Source organism: Solenopsis invicta, chromosome 3 (genome assembly GCF_016802725.1).
Source record: "Solenopsis invicta isolate M01_SB chromosome 3, UNIL_Sinv_3.0, whole genome shotgun sequence".
NCBI lineage: Eukaryota > Metazoa > Arthropoda > Insecta > Hymenoptera > Formicidae > Solenopsis > Solenopsis invicta.
The window spans coordinates 195686-212432 of record NC_052666.1 but is presented as its reverse complement, the minus strand read 5'-3'; the positions used below and the strand labels follow the sequence as shown (position 1 = coordinate 212432).

The following is a 16747-nucleotide window of genomic DNA, read 5'->3' as shown; positions in this document are numbered from 1 at the left end:
GTTCTAGTAAAATTATTATTTATAAAATGTATTTGTATATAATTTTTACATTAAAAATAAAAATGCAGTGGAAATTTTATAAAATCTAAATAGATTTAAAAATTCAAACAACCCCTATTACCAATTTTCCTATTTTTGACCTCACGTGTCGAGGTAATTCTCAAGTTCAGCTGTATAGTCAATCATAGCTTGTTTTCCAAAAGTCTGACTGCGAATGTGGTAAGCCGAATTCAAAGCATCCTTATGCAGACTTTTTCCAAATAGATGAATCAAACCACGGTAGAATTCAACTTCTTACATCATAAACGATACAAGTAACGTGCTTCGTGTTCCAGCGTGATGGTGGAGTATTCAATGTTTATGTGCGCGTGTGTAATGAGAAGTCAATTGCTGAGTAAGAGGTTAGAATTCCTCCAGTAAAGAGGAAAATGGATTAAAAGATTTTCTCGATTAAGAAGTAATAAATTGTGAATAACTGATAAAACAAAGGACTCTGTGTCATATAAACAAAAGGGAAGGTTGAAGATACTTTAAATTCCCTTTATCCGAAGGGGTTAACAAAAAAAAAAAAAAAATAACCCCTAACTTTAAAACGCTTGTGCATGATAACGAGAAGCTAAAAAAAATTGCAAAAATGACCACGTCGAAGGAATTAAATTTGGCTAGGAAGAGTCTCGTGGCATCACTTGGTGAAAATTCAAAGATGTAAGTTTTCTTTGTTTAAATCAAGACAAGTATAAGTAATGTTGATATACAAATGACAAACTTAACCTATAAAACACTATTTATAAATTTTATTTTTATGATTATCGGTAGGTATTTCGAGAAGATGAAGCTGTGGTTCCAAATGAAGGTAACACGAATCTCAATTAGTTTTTGTGGTAGTCTAACATATTTCTAACATCGTTGCTCTTTTAGACTACCAAAGAAGAATTTGACTCCGAAGCGCGTAATATCATGACAGAAGATCAAGTCCGTTTGCACAATGAGTTTTTGCTATGTCTCTTTAATAAAGTTCGTGGATTAGCCGCTGTTGCGCCAACTAAGATAGACAGGGATAAAGTTTCAAAGGAGAAGAGGCTGAGACTGAAGCGCAAATACAAAACTGATAAGTCAAACTTTGAGGTTTGTAAATATATATAATTTTATAGTGTCGCAATATGAGTGTAACAATTGCGATTACTGATGTCGTTTTCTTTATAACAGCCAGCGGACATGTACGTGGAAGTATTAGGTCAAGCTTCGTCACCTGTCGGCGACGAGCCTATAGGCGCTAATCGCTCCAGTGCTCAAGAACTTGTACTGCCAGATCGTACTTTTGTACTGGCTCGATTAATGCTCGCAGCATGGGAAAATAATATGGATGGAGCTGAAGAGAATACCGCGCACATCGTTATAGCTGCGACACAAATTTTCTTGAAAAATGTACTTACTGCGATTTTCACACGTAGGAAAGGATATGCCGTTCGAGATAGCACTTTTATTCATAATATAGGAGAACCGGTGCCTAGCTCGTGGAAAAGAAACTCCATGTACATAAATCCACTCAATTCCGGGTAAGTTGCAAGCGCGAATTCTGCAATGTTATGTACAATTAATATTGGATCCATTTTGAAACACAGACCAACAGAAATAATGGAATCTTATGGCCAAGTCCCCACGTCGAAGCCAAGTTTTGAAGAAGCCGAACAGGCCACTGCTTTTTCATACGCTTGTTCCACCCAAGTTACTCGTCCACCATTGAAACCAGTTAGCACAAGCGATTTACAACATGCATTAAAGGTAATAAAAAATATCTTTCCTTTGATCATATGTTTCATCAAATTCATCATTTTAACACTTATGGTTTTATTTTCCCAAATAGATTCATAAAAATCTCGTTAGTAATCATACTATATATGCTACCAATATGGAGAGATTATATACATATACTACTCATCCAACGTGGGAAGATTTGGAGGCAAGAAAGTTATTATGTCAACCATCAAACGATTAAAATACATGTGTATTTTTATGTGATTTATTAGGCTATGTAGAATTAATAAAAATTGAATTTTATTTTTAGATTTAATAATTAGATTGGTTTGTTTTATTTGCCCAGTTTGCACTTATTTTCTAGGATTCTACGGCCTTATATCAAAAATTAAAACATTAAATGGAAAAGTTTATAGCGTCTCGCCATATTTTTGCGTTTAATATATATATTTTAATATTTTTAATAAGGATGTATATTTAATATATTAAATTATTATTAAATAATAGCGAGAAATACGTTCCTCATTTGTTGAGATGCTGGAGAGATCATAATAATAGCCAAGAAATTAATTCCGCATTATAAAATGGGTTAGGAGAGAGTTCAGTTTGCAGTCGTTCTCGGAAGAAATCCGGGATTTCGGGCTCGAGAAATCGCTCCTGATACGCGGGGACCATGCAGAGCAAAGAGGTAGCAGGAAGTAAACTGGTACTTACCCCGTTTAAATCACTTTCTACTTTACCGACTTTCGATAACGGCGCCGTTATCGAGAGTCGGTAAAGTAGAAGGTGATTAAAACGGGGTAAGTAGCAGTTTACTTCCTGCTACCTCTTTGCTCTGCATGGTCCCCGCGTATCAGGAGCGCCAATTTAAGATTTAACACTCAATGGAGTGTCATTGCGGACACTAGTAGGACTTCTCTTTTTCGTTATTAAAAATATACATATTAAATATAGCGAGACGCTATAAATATTTCCATCTAATCATTTAATTTTTGATATACTTAAAACCGCAAGAATTCTAGGAAATAAGTACAAAATTGTTTAATTTTATATCCAAATAAATCAAGTAAGAATACATATATGTGTATTTTAATCGTTTGGAATTCTGAGACGATATTGTATTATATTATATAATAGAGAAACAAAAAATGTGGAAGAAATTGTTACAATAAAGTATCACAAAAGCTAAAAATTTTGTGTAAACTTGTATATTATCTTTTTATTAAAGATTTAAGTTTTAAATTATTTTCTGAATAATTTACTTATCTCTCAACTAGATTGTGGATATGAAAAGAAAAATCACATTCACTTAATTCTTAAAATATTACTTTTATTTCACTTATATTTTTTATACATCTCTTTTAATAACATATATCATTGTTTAAATTTACAACTTGTAAAATATATATAACATACATATGATCTGCAGATCTTAAATATAGATTCTCCAAAATCATTTACAACAAATTATTTTGAATATACGGGAAGAAAAATCTAAAATAGTTTCTAAATTATTCAAAACTAAAACAGTTTTGAAAATGCTGAAAAAAATCTCTTGAAAATTTTTGAAAAAGAGCATGTTCCTCGTTAGTCATTAAAATCAATGTATTAACATATTTCCTCTATAAAATTAATTTAACAATCGTCCAAAAAATAAAAAGTTTACGCTTGCAGGAATGGTCTCTCAGTCTCTCTGCTTGTTATTAGCATCATCTTTATATTAAATTGATTCTCGATTTAATGTAATAGTGATATTACTGTTTTCGCTCAATTTAAAACTGCGTGTGTTTCAAGACCGAATAATTTATCGACGTGCGATTTGGCGCAATTAAAAATGTATATAAAATCACACAGGAAACATCAAAAGATTAAGGCACTTTTTTGCATACGCATACAGTCACAGATCGTTACGTTACGTCGGTTATGACAGATTTTCTAATCTCAATATGAAGGATTTTTGATATGCTTTGTTCAATGTTACGATAACCAATAGTATTTTTTTATAGTAACTTATTATTACAGAAAGATTATTATTAAAATAGAGAGAGTAGTTTAAATAATTTTTTTTCTCTCATATTCTCTCTCTCCTTTCGCTTCAAAAATATAATATAATTAGATAAGAAATATAGTATAAAATGGATGCATTTGGTTCAATTAAATGGTTCAGAGGTGTATTTAACATAATTTTAGAACAAAAATTATTGTTCCGTTTTTATTATATTTGTACATAGTAAATTACCGCAACCTATACATTTAATGTCATGTAAATTTACCACGTTTAATTTGTTGATATTATAACATGATAGAATAGATATGGTATACTTAATATAATGTTAAAAGAATCTCATTTATCATTTTACAATATATTTACATTCTTATGTGAAATTTGCCAGCTTTAGTGATGTATTTGACACCTTTGAATGGCTTATACTTTTCGCCATACATATCTAATCGATTTACCTTTAATCCAGATACCGCTAATTGATTAATTGTAAAATGCACCTAAAATAAAAATAAAATTGTCAATTTTATTTGAAAAAGATATATAACATTATCATACATACATTAATGGCAGGATTTGATTCGCTAACAGCTGTCGAATTTTGTATTGTGATCTAAAATAAAAAATTTTATAACAGATGTTATCGATAGATGTACATTTCTAGAAGCTTTATAATTATCCTACCGATCCTCTAAGATTTGGGAGTTTAGAAACGTCGATTCTTCCAATATCCCATAACAATATCTTGCTGACGGGATCAAATGAATATTTTCCTTGGTTTGGAGTTAAAGTGCAATTCAAAACAATTTTTGGCATGGGAATTTCTAGAGTCACATTTTCAACCTATGACAAAATTTATGATTAGCAATGATAATTATAGTAGTGATAATAATTAACAATACTCGTACATCTTTAAAAAAAAAAAGGTAACTTACTGTCCTACCAATAGTTTGTTTTGGTCCAACAGTGATATCTAATCTACCACCCCCTGGTTCTTTCAGACTAATATTATGTCTTACGTATATAGGAATTGCTACAATGCTTTGCGCTCCTATGTGATAGGAGAGAAGGCGAAAATTACCATCAGGCGGAATAAAGGAAAGTATCCTTTCTGACTAAAATCAAGATAAATATAAACTTAAAAATTAATTTTTACAATTTTTATATATAATATGTTATTCGTGTATATACCTCCCATCTTTTGAATCTAACACAGGGATGGAAGCTAACATCATCGAACAGTCTTGGATTCATAAATGAAAGAGTAAGATCTGGCATACCACTTAATTTTATACAACAATCAATCTGAAAGATTAATTACATATATCAATAATATATTATATAATTAATATTTGTGTGAGGAATGCTATAGAACATACATAGCCCTGAATTTCTGCAAAAACTGTTGCTCCAGTTCGATCAATAATCGCATCTACTTCCTCCACAACATCAAAGTAAGCTTCATTGTTGGTATATTTAACTCCAGTTCGTCTCCAAGGAACGTTAGATAGCTGTCCACTTGGCAAGATTGCACTAACGCTATAAATTAAAACAAATTTATAAAATATATAAAATAATCCTTTGTGCATACATTTATAAACATAAATATTTATTAACATAACTCAAGATATTCTTACTTGGATTTGCCTGTAACTGTGTTTGCAATGGTGCGTAAAATATTAGGTGGCTTGATCAATTCCTTCAATATATTGGATTCTGTTGCCAGAGGAAAACCATTGTCTAACATCTCATCTAAAAGTTCGTATACTACCACATAGTTTTCTTTTATAATAGTTTCTGTGCATTCACTGAAATAATCTTCAAAGGTATCCACTACCCTGTGTAAGAATTCAATAACAAACAATGGTGGAACTGGAAAAAGGTAAAGAATATTTACATTATTACTTTAAATGTAATATAAGTAGCATTTATAATAAGTATCATTATCGAGTTAAACTTACCTTCTGTCATGCACACTGCCACAAAGAACATATTACAGCGGTATATACTAATGAGATAATGATGTGGAGTAGCTATCACTGGTGGTGTGTCCTCTGGAGACAAAACCCTTCGTTGCTGATCAAAGAAATAGTCGCAGAGCGAACGTGCAACTGCACTCTTCCAATGTTTCTCCATGAAAACATCTCTATATAGAAATATGGGATATATTGGAATGACATGTCGCGTAATGAATACAAGTGGAAAAAAACCAGCATGACAAAAAATATTTATTCTATGTGAGAAATGCTAATATATGGTTTGTGTGAAATAATGATCTGTCAAAGCTGTGGTTTACTTTCTATTTCACGTTTTGACACTTACCCCGAAGAATTTATAATAAAGAGACTGTTTATCATCTTTCTGAATAATAAATGTTTGCGACTTAAAACTCTAAATTGCGGAAATGATTAATTTCAACGTCAACGCACAAAATTGGAAATATTTCATACAACAATATGCCGATATGATACAGCTCAAATCTGAAATGGTCTAAAAAAGTGAAAACGTTTCCTTTTCGACCAGTGTCGGAACTACTCGGAACAAAAAAATTATAGAAATATTTTTTTGTATCTATGACAGAGATACGATTTATAGGTTAGATCTTAGAAAGCACGTCACCCGACTATTGGCACACCTAGCCAGAAGAAAGCGCCGAGCGCGCGTAATACGAACTTGTAAATAAATAAATCGAATACGTTAATAAGTACAATTGCATGAAAAGCTACGCGTAACAAATTAAATATATGTAATGAACGCCTCTATTATTTCTCGTTCGCTTTGTTGCACCCAGGCGATTATTTCGAAACGAGAGAGAGAGAGAGAGAGAGAGAGAGAGAAAGAACTTTTTCGAGTGGAGTAGAAATTATTTATCACGCGGAATTTCTTAAAATTTCTTTACACGTTCGTATGTGAGAGCTGGTGATAGCTAAAAAAGTTGATATCTGCGTAGCTATTTCACAGCAATATATCTAGTCCTATAAACTTAGAAGCTCAATCGCGCTATCAAAGATAAATCATCAGAATCTCACAGCGTGACGAGTTGTCTTCCAATAAGGATCCGCTTTGCGTAATTATCTTATCACGCTCGATCTTAAACATATCAATGCATTCGTGCATTCACAATAAAAACGTTGAGATGCGTCTCATACGTCAAGGTAAATAACGTTTACTGGATGTTACATTGCTATTGTGTACGAAATAATTCTGAAGAGATGTTGCAAAAATTTTAGAATTTGAAGAAGTTGAGGTAATAAAATGTTATTATTTGTAGTAAAACGTGTGATTTTCCATAGTCATATCACTTATTGGCCAGACAACAAAAACACAAGCATCAATATGAAGATTAGAAATTTATTTTATACAGACTGTGCTACAATAATTGCAATATTATATAGCAATACAAAAAAATTATATTCTCGAAAATAACGAGAATGCTTATTAATATAAAATATTCGAATTTAAGCTTAATCTCACGTGATGCTGTTTTCTTTTCTTACATTAAAAAATAACTGAATATTTTATTGAATAATAGAAGTGATCCAAGTAAACAAAATTTAAAAAAACCGCACATCATAATACTTAGATTAAACACGCAAAAATAATAAATTTTAAACATGTTTTTTTTTTAATAGATTATATAAAAATAATTTGATGAAATCTTTACTGGAATTTAACTAGATCAAATCTTATTTAATCAGAATCCAGTTCCTCGATGTTTATTAGTTTAGAGACTTTATCAGATGTGGAAGGTAAGTCTTATAATTGATTGGCCCGACTGAGCTTAATCTCACGTGATGCTGTTTTCTTTTCTTACATTAAAAAAATAACTAAATATTTTATCGAATAATAGAAGCGATCCAAGTAAACAAAACTTAAAAAAACGCACATGACAATACTTAAATTAAACACGCAAAAATTTTAAATTTTATACATAAATGTTTTTTTTTTAATAGATTATATGAAAATAATTTGAAAAAATCTTTACTGGAATCTAACTAAATCAAATCTTATTTAATTAGAATCCAATTTCTCAATGTTTAATAGTTTAGAGACTTTATCTATCAGATGTGGAAGATAAGTCTTATAATTGATCGGCCCGGCTGACGTACAGACATGTTTTATCCTCATTTCATCCTGAAAAACAGAAATTTGTAAAAAATATAGTATCAAAGAATAATATGTAATAGTACTGATAAAATAAAATTACTTCCAAATACGACTTTTATATAACTGTAAAAAATAATATGCACACTATATCGATTACCTGGAAAACTTCTGATCTTGCCTTCAGGTTGAACATGAATGTTTTGAAAGTTGCCTCACCGAATTTCTGCAAATAGGCATCTTTATCATTCTCTTTCAATTCACCCAACTCTTGAGCAGACATCCCAAGTATCTTTTCTGCTTCCTCATTAAATGCAGTTATCCAGCGACTACCCGTTGCATCCGCCAATTCCATCTAAGAATCGTTACAATTGATAACAAACTAAATTGACACCGGAAGATACTTTCAAATAATAAGAAACGAGACACTACAAAGACAATACGTACACTTGCCAGTAAGCGATATGTAAAATTTGGATACTCCTTGTTACACTTTTCGCATCTGAAGATACCATTATCTTGATCGATCAACTAAAATTGAATGAGTATTGCACAATAATTCGCATTAAAGGACAACTAGAAAACTTGACGAATTTTTGTTTAGATATATCCGCCGCATGTACTATTTACCTTCTTCTTGCAACTTTCTACAGGACACGCCCTGTAGAGAGAATTTTCAGTTCTAATTTGCTTAATGGTCGCCACTGCTGTAAATGAATCTGGGAGATTCATTTTCTCTCCCAATCGAGCATCGGTTGCTTCCTGGAAAGTGTACAATGGTCCATTGAAGTCAGTACTTCCACCTACTCTAGATAATGATTTAGCAGTCTCTGAATGGCCAACTGCAGTGTACCATCCGCGCAATCTGAAATATACAACATAATATATCATATAAATGTTACATTATATTCTGTAATTTTAATTCTGTATAATTATTATGTATTTCTAAATTTGTAGACATTTGAAAGATATAATTAAAAAATTAACATTAAAAATTGCATAAAGAATAAATAAAAAATGAAAGTATTACCTCTAGTCTATAAATAAATTTTAATTATAATTAAAAAGTTAGAAATGTTATTCAATTAAAAATCAGCTTGAATATACACTACCTATGTGCTTCAGGAATATCAGGATCCTTTTCAATTATAGAGGACATTACTAATGACAAGTTTTTCCCACCATTAAATTCGCCTACGCGCGCTCCCTTAATAGCAATAATGGTATTATTGGAAGCACCAAACTCCTCGGCCTGTGTTCCCCAGAGTGTAACAGTTACCTGGTAAAAAATTTTATTTATTCATCCATAATAAAAAAATAAAATCTGGCATATCCATAAAATGCTCACCATCGTACCACTGTCATCAACTATACTGATGTCCCTCTTTATAAGTTCTCGGCCTGTAGTGCGCGCCGTAATATGTTGTACATCACCAACAGTTGTGACGACGCCCAAGACATCTATTATAAATGCAAACATCATTATATCCATAATTTTCAACAATTAGTTAAATTATATATTTTATTTTATATACAATTTAAAGTTATTATTATAGACAGTAAAACTTTAATAAAAATCAATTTTTAGAAACAAGATTGAAACAGACAAAATATGAATATAAATATTAGCAATTAATAGATTTTAATTACAAGAAAATTATCGTGCATAAAATAAAAAAATTCTATTAATTAAACGAAATTAATATTAAACGATAAATATAAACTGAAATTAATATTTAAGATTTATTAGAATAATAAATTCGTTCTTGTAAACATAATGTGTTACCTAGTAAATCATTTTTTTCTTTGCTTTCGACTTGACTTATAGGAGAGAAATTAAATTGTAGTGTTGGAATGTCATTGCTGCTGTCATGACAAGGCACGATCTCTGTATCAGAGTTCATTGTCATCTCGTAATCATTTTTCATAGTATTAAATTGTTTATTGGCTGCTTTTAATACACATCGCGAGATGTAGTATATATTTCCAGTCTATAAAATTAAATAAAACGCTCGACAGTTCAATCCTTCGTAAAAAGATTCGTGTAATCATCGCTGATTTTAATTCTACGACACTTACCACTATCAAGTCATAAAATTTGTCAACCACATCTCTAAATGCTGTGCATCTGATTTCGCCGCTTTCATCGATCAAATCCATAGAGAAGAGTTTGCCTTCTCCACGAGAATTACTCCATGTTTTAATTGGAGATTTGTTGATTACTCGTGCCTTAATCACCCACCTGAACACAGATCATTATTATTCCTTCTGTTTTATACTCAAATATTCAGAAGTGTACTTTGGAAACAATAGTTTTCTCACCTATTTTGATAAGGACTCAGTGCTGCAATTGGCGTGGTGTGTATATCAGAAGAAGCTTGATTTGAATTACCTGTTCTGGTTGAACCATCTGTTATATGTAAAATCGATTTTGTATTTCATGACAGAAGTACAGCAAACTTAATCAATAATATAAATTAGGATAATACAAATATTTTCAACTACAATCGGCGCAAGACATTGACATACTTACTTTGATGACGCACAGTTGTGGTTGTAGACGTAGATGGTGTATCTGGCTCTGATTTGAGCTCTATATTAGTTGGATTGCCTATCCTGCCCCCAACTTTCTCTCCGGAAACAACAACTTCTATATCTAATATCAGCATCACACGTCTGGCAAAATAAAATGTACTTGATACTTGAATTATTTATTTACTTTCATACATAAAGCAAGAAAGTAGAACAAATACTTTTCTTTGCCGCTGTTGTTCACCGAACTCAGGTGATAATTGGTTATTTTGCAGATTGAGAATTCATTCAAAATATCATCCTCGATCAGATTGTTCAATTGAGTAGCCAACATAGTGAACGAGTTTAATTTTTCTCCATCTGATACCAACAGTCTATATCGATCCGTTGCACCATCTTTATTTTTTGGCAATTTTTTATATCCCTGCAAAGTTAGAAATTATTTAAGATATAGTTTCCTCAGAAACTACAAAATAAGATTTTCATCAAATCTAAAGCATCAGGCTTAAACAAAAAAATTTTTGACAATCAAAGAATTTAATGACAAATATGACAAGTAAAAACACACATGTATCACAGCATGACAAGCTTGTCAATATTTAAAGGGCCGTCTACAATATATGGGGTAAGTCAGGTGTAAGAAGAGTAGGTGTCAAGTTACATTATTTCCCTGATGTAAGGAATTAGTGAACAGTCATCAGAAAATAATGTTTTATTTCTTATTCCAACTGAAGTTGGAGCCTTTACTTTTACTTCATATATTGTAAACAGCCCTTAAAACCTCGATAAAAGTACAGAAACGAGGTTACGAATACTAGCTAGGCGTTGCAGGATTAGCCAGACAGCCGAGAACAATTTTGATTCGCCAATTCGCGAGGAGGGATCGGATTTCGTCGAAATGCTCGTCCTGTCGTACTTACCAGCATCTGAAGTATGGGTTTATCGATGTCTATGCCCTTCATAATTTTCTGAAACAATTTTCACCGCTTAGCGATATACAACGCAATAACGATATAGAACTTTGACAAGCTTTACCTGCAACGCTCCCGTTGTTAAATTGTACTCGTTCATGATTGCGATTTACTGTTGCGTGGATGTAAGATCCGTAAGATCTCTATCGATCTTTCCTCGAGCGAAATTGGCGAAAGGGATCTCTGAAGAAAGGTCTCGGAGCCTGTCTTTTGTCTCCTGTTTCCCGCCGAATACTCGACCATACCATGTTCTACCAGAGAGTACTCTAACCTGAGAGCGGTCACAATTTTAGGTGTGACCGGTGTGACTTTATTTTGAGCGCCTCTATGTTTCGCAAAACCTTGAACTACGTAGCCAATTGCGTCGGTAATGTTCACGTTTTCGTGGTTCTCAGCGGTTCATGCGTTAGTTGGATAAAGACGGACAATAGACATTAGGTACTTTAAGAACTCTCTAACCTGTTTTTGATTCCATTGGTTCTATTTTTCGTCTTCTTACTTCCCATTCTGATTTACAGATTATATTTATTTGAATTCTATTTTAGATTAGGTTATATCGTAACCTAAAATATTGTCTAAAGATGAGTGAAATATCAAATTGGGAAGATATCGAAAATGATCGTAAGTTGCAAAGCCTGTTAAATAAGTGGCTGTTGGATAAGAATTAATCTCTATATAAACAGTTAACAAAATATATCTCTTTTATTAGAGTTCTTTAAACAGCTGTTGGACGTCGACTACTCTAAAAAGACTGACGTTGCTCCACTGTTGTCAGTAGCTCAACAATTAAACAAATTGGGACAAGGTAAGTTTGCTTTATGTCATTGCTTTATGTCATTATAATACTGAAACGATGAACGTTTCTAGCTATAGAGGTGTTGAATGCCGAGCTGCAAAGACAAGTACTTGTGAATCACGAAGATTTACTATCCCAAGCGACATGGGTGGAAAAATTAGAAGGAGTGCTTTTTATAATGCAGTCTCACATACAAGTGAGAAAGGAAACGTTAATATCAATACGAATTTAAAAGGGCATATAAAATATATAATAATTCTCTTCATTTCAGAGCCTCTTATCAGCAGTGGAACGATTACGAGGAAAGATTATCGACCCATTTAATAGAATCGAAATGCAAACGATCGTACTAGCACGGCTTCATGAAACCTCCGATCTATTGAGAAGAGTCTCCAGAATGCAACATTTGTCAAAACGATTAAATTCTCAAATGAGTAGCATTACTCAAGGGCCAGATATTGTTAAAGCAGCAAATAGTCTGCATGAGCTTGGTATACATATATTTTTCTGTTTTTTTTCCTTTTTTTTTACATAATTTTGTATGTCAATGTGTTACGTTGTGAAATTTATATTTGCAGAACAATTAATGGCAGACACGGATCTTAATGGTCTAGATGTAATCGCAGATGACCAACAGGCTATAAAGACTCAGAGAGCTACGGTTCAAAGAATAGCTACTCACACATTAACGCAAGGTTTACAGGCGATGGACAGGACAAAGGTGTCATAATTATTTTTTAGTACAGCTAATTTTAATACAGTTTATGAGTCTACAAACAAAATGCAGGGCTAATTAATTTTCATTACATTTATAATATTTACATTAATAGAAATGTATAACCAACAGGTGAGCACAGCTGTGCAGGTCTTTCAAAACTTGGGAATAATAGGCAGCGCTGTGGACACAACCATAGAATCTACTCTAGTTGATATAGAAAGAATTTCCACGGAATCATTAGACGTATCTTTAGTAACAAATCAAGATTTTGGGAAACGTGGAGCACCAGGTAGAGCCGCGATTCCGTCACCTGGATCGTCTGGAAATTTACGCACGAGAATTTGGGAAAATCTCGAGCGTCTTTTCCAAGATACTTTGTATACGCAATGTCTACAGGTAAATAGACAACACTGTGCAACATGCATTTTACACATTTTTAATTCAGTTATTTTCAAAGAACATTATATTTAGATTGAATTGCTGCAAAGAGTATTGTTGGAGCATCATATGAAAGGGTTTCATGATTTATCCGAGAAGTTTTGGGAGAAAATCAATACTCTTCTTGCGAAAGTCTTGATTGAACGTGCTCAAGGTACATTATGAATATACGAGGTGTGTTCAAAAAGTATCGCGAATTTTGAATTTTCGCGGGTTACGTATATTCGAATTTCGATCTTTTTGTGGCGTTATGTTGGTACTCATGTCTCTCACTTATGCCGACAAGCTCGGCCATTTTGAATGTTCACTTAATTGTTGACAGCTGCTTTGCTTGCACGTGTTTTGGATCGTCGATTTTTACCTATTCAAAAAAATGGATCAAAGAACCTGTATCAAATTTTGTGTGAAAAACGAAATTAAGTGCGCGGATGCATTCCGAATGTTGATTGTGGCATACGGAGAAGCTACCTTGGACCGAAGCAACGTTTATCGGTGGTACAAAATGTTCTCAGAAGGCCGAGAAGATGTGAACGACGAAGAGCGTGCCGGACGCCCGAGCACTTCAACAACAGACGAAAAAATTAATGAAGTGGAGAAAATGGTATTGGCCAATCGTCGAATCACCGTTAGAGAAGTTGCTGAGGACCTAAACATATCGATTGGCTCGTGCCATTCGATTTTTATCAATGATTTGGGCATGAGACGGGTCGCCGCGAAATTCGTACCAAAATTGCTCAATTGCGACCAAAAACAGCATCGCATGAACATTGCTAATGAGATGTTGGACTCTGTCCGCGACGACCCAAATTTGCTCCAGAGGGTCATAACTGGTGGCGAATCGTGGGTTTATGGTTATGACGTGGAAACTAAAGCTCAATCATCTCAATGGAAGCTGCCGCACGAACCAAGACCGAAAAAAGCGCGCCAAGTTCGGTCGAATGTGAAAGTTTTGCTGACAGTTTTCTTCGATTGCAGGGGCGTGGTGCATCATGAGTTCTTGCCACAGGGTAGAACGGTCAATAAGGAATATTACCTGCAAGTTATGCGCAATTTGCGCGAAGCAATCCGCCAGAAACGCCCGGATTTGTGGAAGAACAAAAATTGGCTTTTGCACCACGATAACGCCCCTGCTCACACATCGTTGCTTGTGCGCGACTTTTTGGCCAAAAACAACACACTAATGATGCCGCAGCCACCGTATTCCCCAGATCTGGCCCCCTGTGACTTTTTCTTGTTCCCTAAACTGAAGAGGCCCATGAAAGGACGACGTTACGCTACGCTTGACGAGATAAAGACGGCATCGAAGGAGGAGCTGAACAAGATAAAAAAAAATGATTTTTTGAAGTGCTTCGAAGATTGGAAAAACCGTTGGCACAAGTGTATAATATCTCATGGGGATTACTTTGAAGGGGACAAAATAGATATTCATGAATAAATAAATAATTTTTGAAAAAACACAAAATTCGCGATACTTTTTGAACACACCTCGTATGTATATTAAATAACTAGATTTATCTTGAGAAAAAATTTAATCGAGAATTTGCAGGATCATCATTTGTAAAGCAAGCCCTGGAAGGAGAGTATCCAAAATTTTTAAGAATATTTTTAGACTTGAGTAAACGCTTGAAGGACAGATCTCATAGTATCGGGATTTATGGTATCGAGTAAGTATATCTCGTATAAATTGATGAGATAAAAAGATTTATATTAATGTACCTTTGCATCTTTAATATAGCCGCAATGTTTTATTACCATTCGAAAACGCATATTTATCGCGTTCAGTGTCTCGACTTTTGGATCCAGTTCACAATATGTTTTCTGGAGAAGGTTTGCCGACGCACGACGAGATTGATAGTCTTATACGTATGATTACAAAGTAAGTTTAGCATTGTATGTATTTGTGTATGTCTTATTCAACGAAGAAAATATAATAAAAATATATTCTAGCGAGTTGAGCGTATCGCTGGTGGACGATGGACTCTCAACCGTGGTGTCGCGCAATGTAGGGAAAGCCATAAGATTATTCTGCTTAAAATGCGAGCAAAGTATAGTGACGGGTGGTGAGGCCAGTCAAGTGATCGATTCTCCGACTACCGGTCAACAAACAAATGTTACGCTCGCAAATCTTCTCCATTATCTTTCTAGCCAGACAAACCGCGTGATAGCAAATATGGCAGGAGGTTTATCCTCTGAGGGAAGTGTTGTCATTACCACAACGCTCAAGGAAACGGATGAATTAACGAAGAATTTGCTCGTACCATTGTTAACTTCTATCAGCGATGCAATCGAAAGTATTATTTTAACAATGCACGATGATCCGGAATTTAGAGAGTAAGCTGTTCATGCCTCCTTAATTTTCATTTTCATCCATTATCGTATAATCTTGTATCGTATATAATATTGATATTTTGATTGCACAGTACAAGTAGTTCTCTAGGAAAGGAAATCGGCTGTTCCCTTTATATGCGTGAGTTACAAGGCTTTATCTTACGATCCGTGAATACATTCTTGCTACCGTATAAAAATCAAGTGGTTGTAGCTGAAAGGTAAATTGTTTTCGCTTCTCTTTGTCCGCTGTAACATCGATAACAAATTATTAAATACCAATATCATTCAAGTTGTAAAGCTGTCACGTCGAGATGTATAGAGTTATTCGTACGTCATGCTTGCCTGTTGAGACCCCTGACTGATTTTGGGAAAGCAAAACTTTTAGTAGATTTCACTCAGGTACGTTACTTTCACGTAGAGACAGCTATATAGAATAGATGCTCGTGAAAAACAAGTGGAATTTTAGATGGAAGTAGCTGTGGCGCCGCTATGTCGCGGTGGCCAAATGGGTTTGCTCGAACAACAGCAATACAGAACCCTGCGAGCGCTCAAAACATTGCTTCCCCTTAGTCCCGAGGAGATGGTGAACAAAATTCTGGAAGGACAGGGAGAAAGTAGTGTATCGCCATCTCTTATTCTTCTGCATTTGTTTTCTGGTGCACCACCCGAATTAGCATCACCACATCAGGTGAAATAAATTTCTTAAATATTAGTTTATTTTATACTTATTCGGAAAGATATACGATTATATTTGATTTCGAGGAAATTCATTTTATATTTATTACAGAGCGCCGGATGGTCTGTGGGCCGATTATCACAGTGGATGGACAATCATCCGAACGAAAGAGACAGATTAGCATTATGCAGTGGACCTTTGGAACGTTATCAGTTAACGATCCGTCAACAAAATCTCCCATCATTCCATCCTCTTTTTCCACAAATGATGAAATTAGCTAACTTGAGAGAACCCTCGAGTCAATAAAATGTATGCATATAAATATACCATAAAAAAATTGTATATTTTTTTCTCGATATAAACATATTTTTTCAAATATACTATATATATATATATATATATATATATATATATATATATAAACTAT

At 33.7% G+C, this 16747-nt stretch overlaps 4 protein-coding genes across 5 annotated transcripts; 2 read left to right on the top strand and 2 right to left on the bottom strand.

Moving 5' to 3' along the window:
- The first annotated feature begins 179 nt into the window (after nucleotides 1-179).
- LOC105197130 (transcriptional adapter 1) lies at nucleotides 180-2077 on the top strand. The gene is made up of 6 exons (XM_011163363.3): nucleotides 180-705; nucleotides 817-853; nucleotides 919-1125; nucleotides 1207-1556; nucleotides 1623-1782; nucleotides 1865-2077. Exons 1-6 carry the CDS (start codon nucleotides 635-637, stop codon nucleotides 1994-1996), a joined length of 957 nt encoding a protein of 318 aa, XP_011161665.1. The 5' UTR covers nucleotides 180-634; the 3' UTR covers nucleotides 1997-2077.
- A 1856-nt stretch (nucleotides 2078-3933) lies between these two features.
- LOC105192975 (AP-3 complex subunit mu-1) lies at nucleotides 3934-6389 on the bottom strand. The gene is made up of 9 exons (XM_011157278.3): nucleotides 6080-6389; nucleotides 5719-5903; nucleotides 5395-5629; nucleotides 5137-5296; nucleotides 4949-5062; nucleotides 4693-4872; nucleotides 4442-4600; nucleotides 4320-4370; nucleotides 3934-4257 (listed from the first exon to the last, which is right to left on the bottom strand). Exons 1-9 carry the CDS (start codon nucleotides 6112-6114, stop codon nucleotides 4123-4125), a joined length of 1254 nt encoding a protein of 417 aa, XP_011155580.1. The 5' UTR covers nucleotides 6115-6389; the 3' UTR covers nucleotides 3934-4122.
- A 731-nt stretch (nucleotides 6390-7120) lies between these two features.
- On the bottom strand, nucleotides 7121-11629 carry LOC105192974 (replication protein A 70 kDa DNA-binding subunit). The gene is made up of 13 exons (XM_011157277.3): nucleotides 11429-11629; nucleotides 11314-11361; nucleotides 10615-10817; nucleotides 10395-10537; nucleotides 10184-10271; nucleotides 9941-10103; nucleotides 9648-9852; nucleotides 9210-9322; nucleotides 8974-9140; nucleotides 8492-8726; nucleotides 8309-8392; nucleotides 8022-8216; nucleotides 7121-7891 (listed from the first exon to the last, which is right to left on the bottom strand). The coding sequence occupies exons 1-13, from the start codon at nucleotides 11462-11464 to the stop codon at nucleotides 7769-7771; spliced, it is 1803 nt and encodes a 600-aa protein (XP_011155579.1). The 5' UTR covers nucleotides 11465-11629; the 3' UTR covers nucleotides 7121-7768.
- Nucleotides 11630-11666: 37 nt separating this feature from the next.
- On the top strand, nucleotides 11667-16662 carry LOC105197339 (conserved oligomeric Golgi complex subunit 5). 2 transcript variants are annotated; one of them, XM_026137240.2, is made up of 15 exons: nucleotides 11667-11802; nucleotides 11910-11985; nucleotides 12074-12169; nucleotides 12232-12356; nucleotides 12432-12651; nucleotides 12739-12881; nucleotides 13008-13274; nucleotides 13350-13470; nucleotides 14863-14980; nucleotides 15052-15192; nucleotides 15264-15647; nucleotides 15737-15862; nucleotides 15935-16043; nucleotides 16111-16332; nucleotides 16432-16662. In XM_026137240.2, exons 2-15 carry the CDS (start codon nucleotides 11946-11948, stop codon nucleotides 16624-16626), a joined length of 2307 nt encoding a protein of 768 aa, XP_025993025.1. In that variant the 5' UTR covers nucleotides 11667-11802; nucleotides 11910-11945; the 3' UTR covers nucleotides 16627-16662. The 2 variants fall into 2 exon arrangements, with proteins under 2 accessions (XP_025993025.1, XP_039303593.1); XM_039447659.1 differs by having other exon boundaries at nucleotides 11786-11802; nucleotides 11883-11985.
- The last annotated feature ends 85 nt before the right edge of the window (nucleotides 16663-16747 follow it).

Excerpts from the sequence above, each read along its gene's own strand:
- LOC105197130 (XM_011163363.3), top strand. The coding sequence starts at position 635 with ATGACCACGTCGAAGGAATTAAATTTGGCTAGGAAGAGTCTCGTGGCA. Across the intron at positions 854-918 it reads AGCTGTGGTTCCAAATGAAG|ACTACCAAAGAAGAATTTGA; the intron begins GTAACACGAATC and ends TTGCTCTTTTAG. Across the intron at positions 1,126-1,206 it reads CTGATAAGTCAAACTTTGAG|CCAGCGGACATGTACGTGGA; the intron begins GTTTGTAAATAT and ends TCTTTATAACAG.
- LOC105192975 (XM_011157278.3), bottom strand. The coding sequence starts at position 6,114 with ATGATAAACAGTCTCTTTATTATAAATTCTTCGGG. Across the intron at positions 5,630-5,718 it reads GGCAGTGTGCATGACAGAAG|TTCCACCATTGTTTGTTATT; the intron begins GTAAGTTTAACT and ends ACCTTTTTCCAG. Across the intron at positions 5,063-5,136 it reads TTGCAGAAATTCAGGGCTAT|ATTGATTGTTGTATAAAATT; the intron begins GTATGTTCTATA and ends TTAATCTTTCAG.
- LOC105192974 (XM_011157277.3), bottom strand. The coding sequence starts at position 11,464 with ATGAACGAGTACAATTTAACAACGGGAGCGTTGCAG. Across the intron at positions 9,141-9,209 it reads TTGATGACAGTGGTACGATG|GTAACTGTTACACTCTGGGG; the intron begins GTGAGCATTTTA and ends ATTTTTTACCAG. Across the intron at positions 8,217-8,308 it reads CATATCGCTTACTGGCAAGT|ATGGAATTGGCGGATGCAAC; the intron begins GTACGTATTGTC and ends AACGATTCTTAG.
- LOC105197339 (XM_026137240.2), top strand. The coding sequence starts at position 11,946 with ATGAGTGAAATATCAAATTGGGAAGATATCGAAAATGATC. Across the intron at positions 13,471-14,862 it reads CTTGATTGAACGTGCTCAAG|GATCATCATTTGTAAAGCAA; the intron begins GTACATTATGAA and ends GAGAATTTGCAG. Across the intron at positions 16,044-16,110 it reads TTTTAGTAGATTTCACTCAG|ATGGAAGTAGCTGTGGCGCC; the intron begins GTACGTTACTTT and ends GTGGAATTTTAG.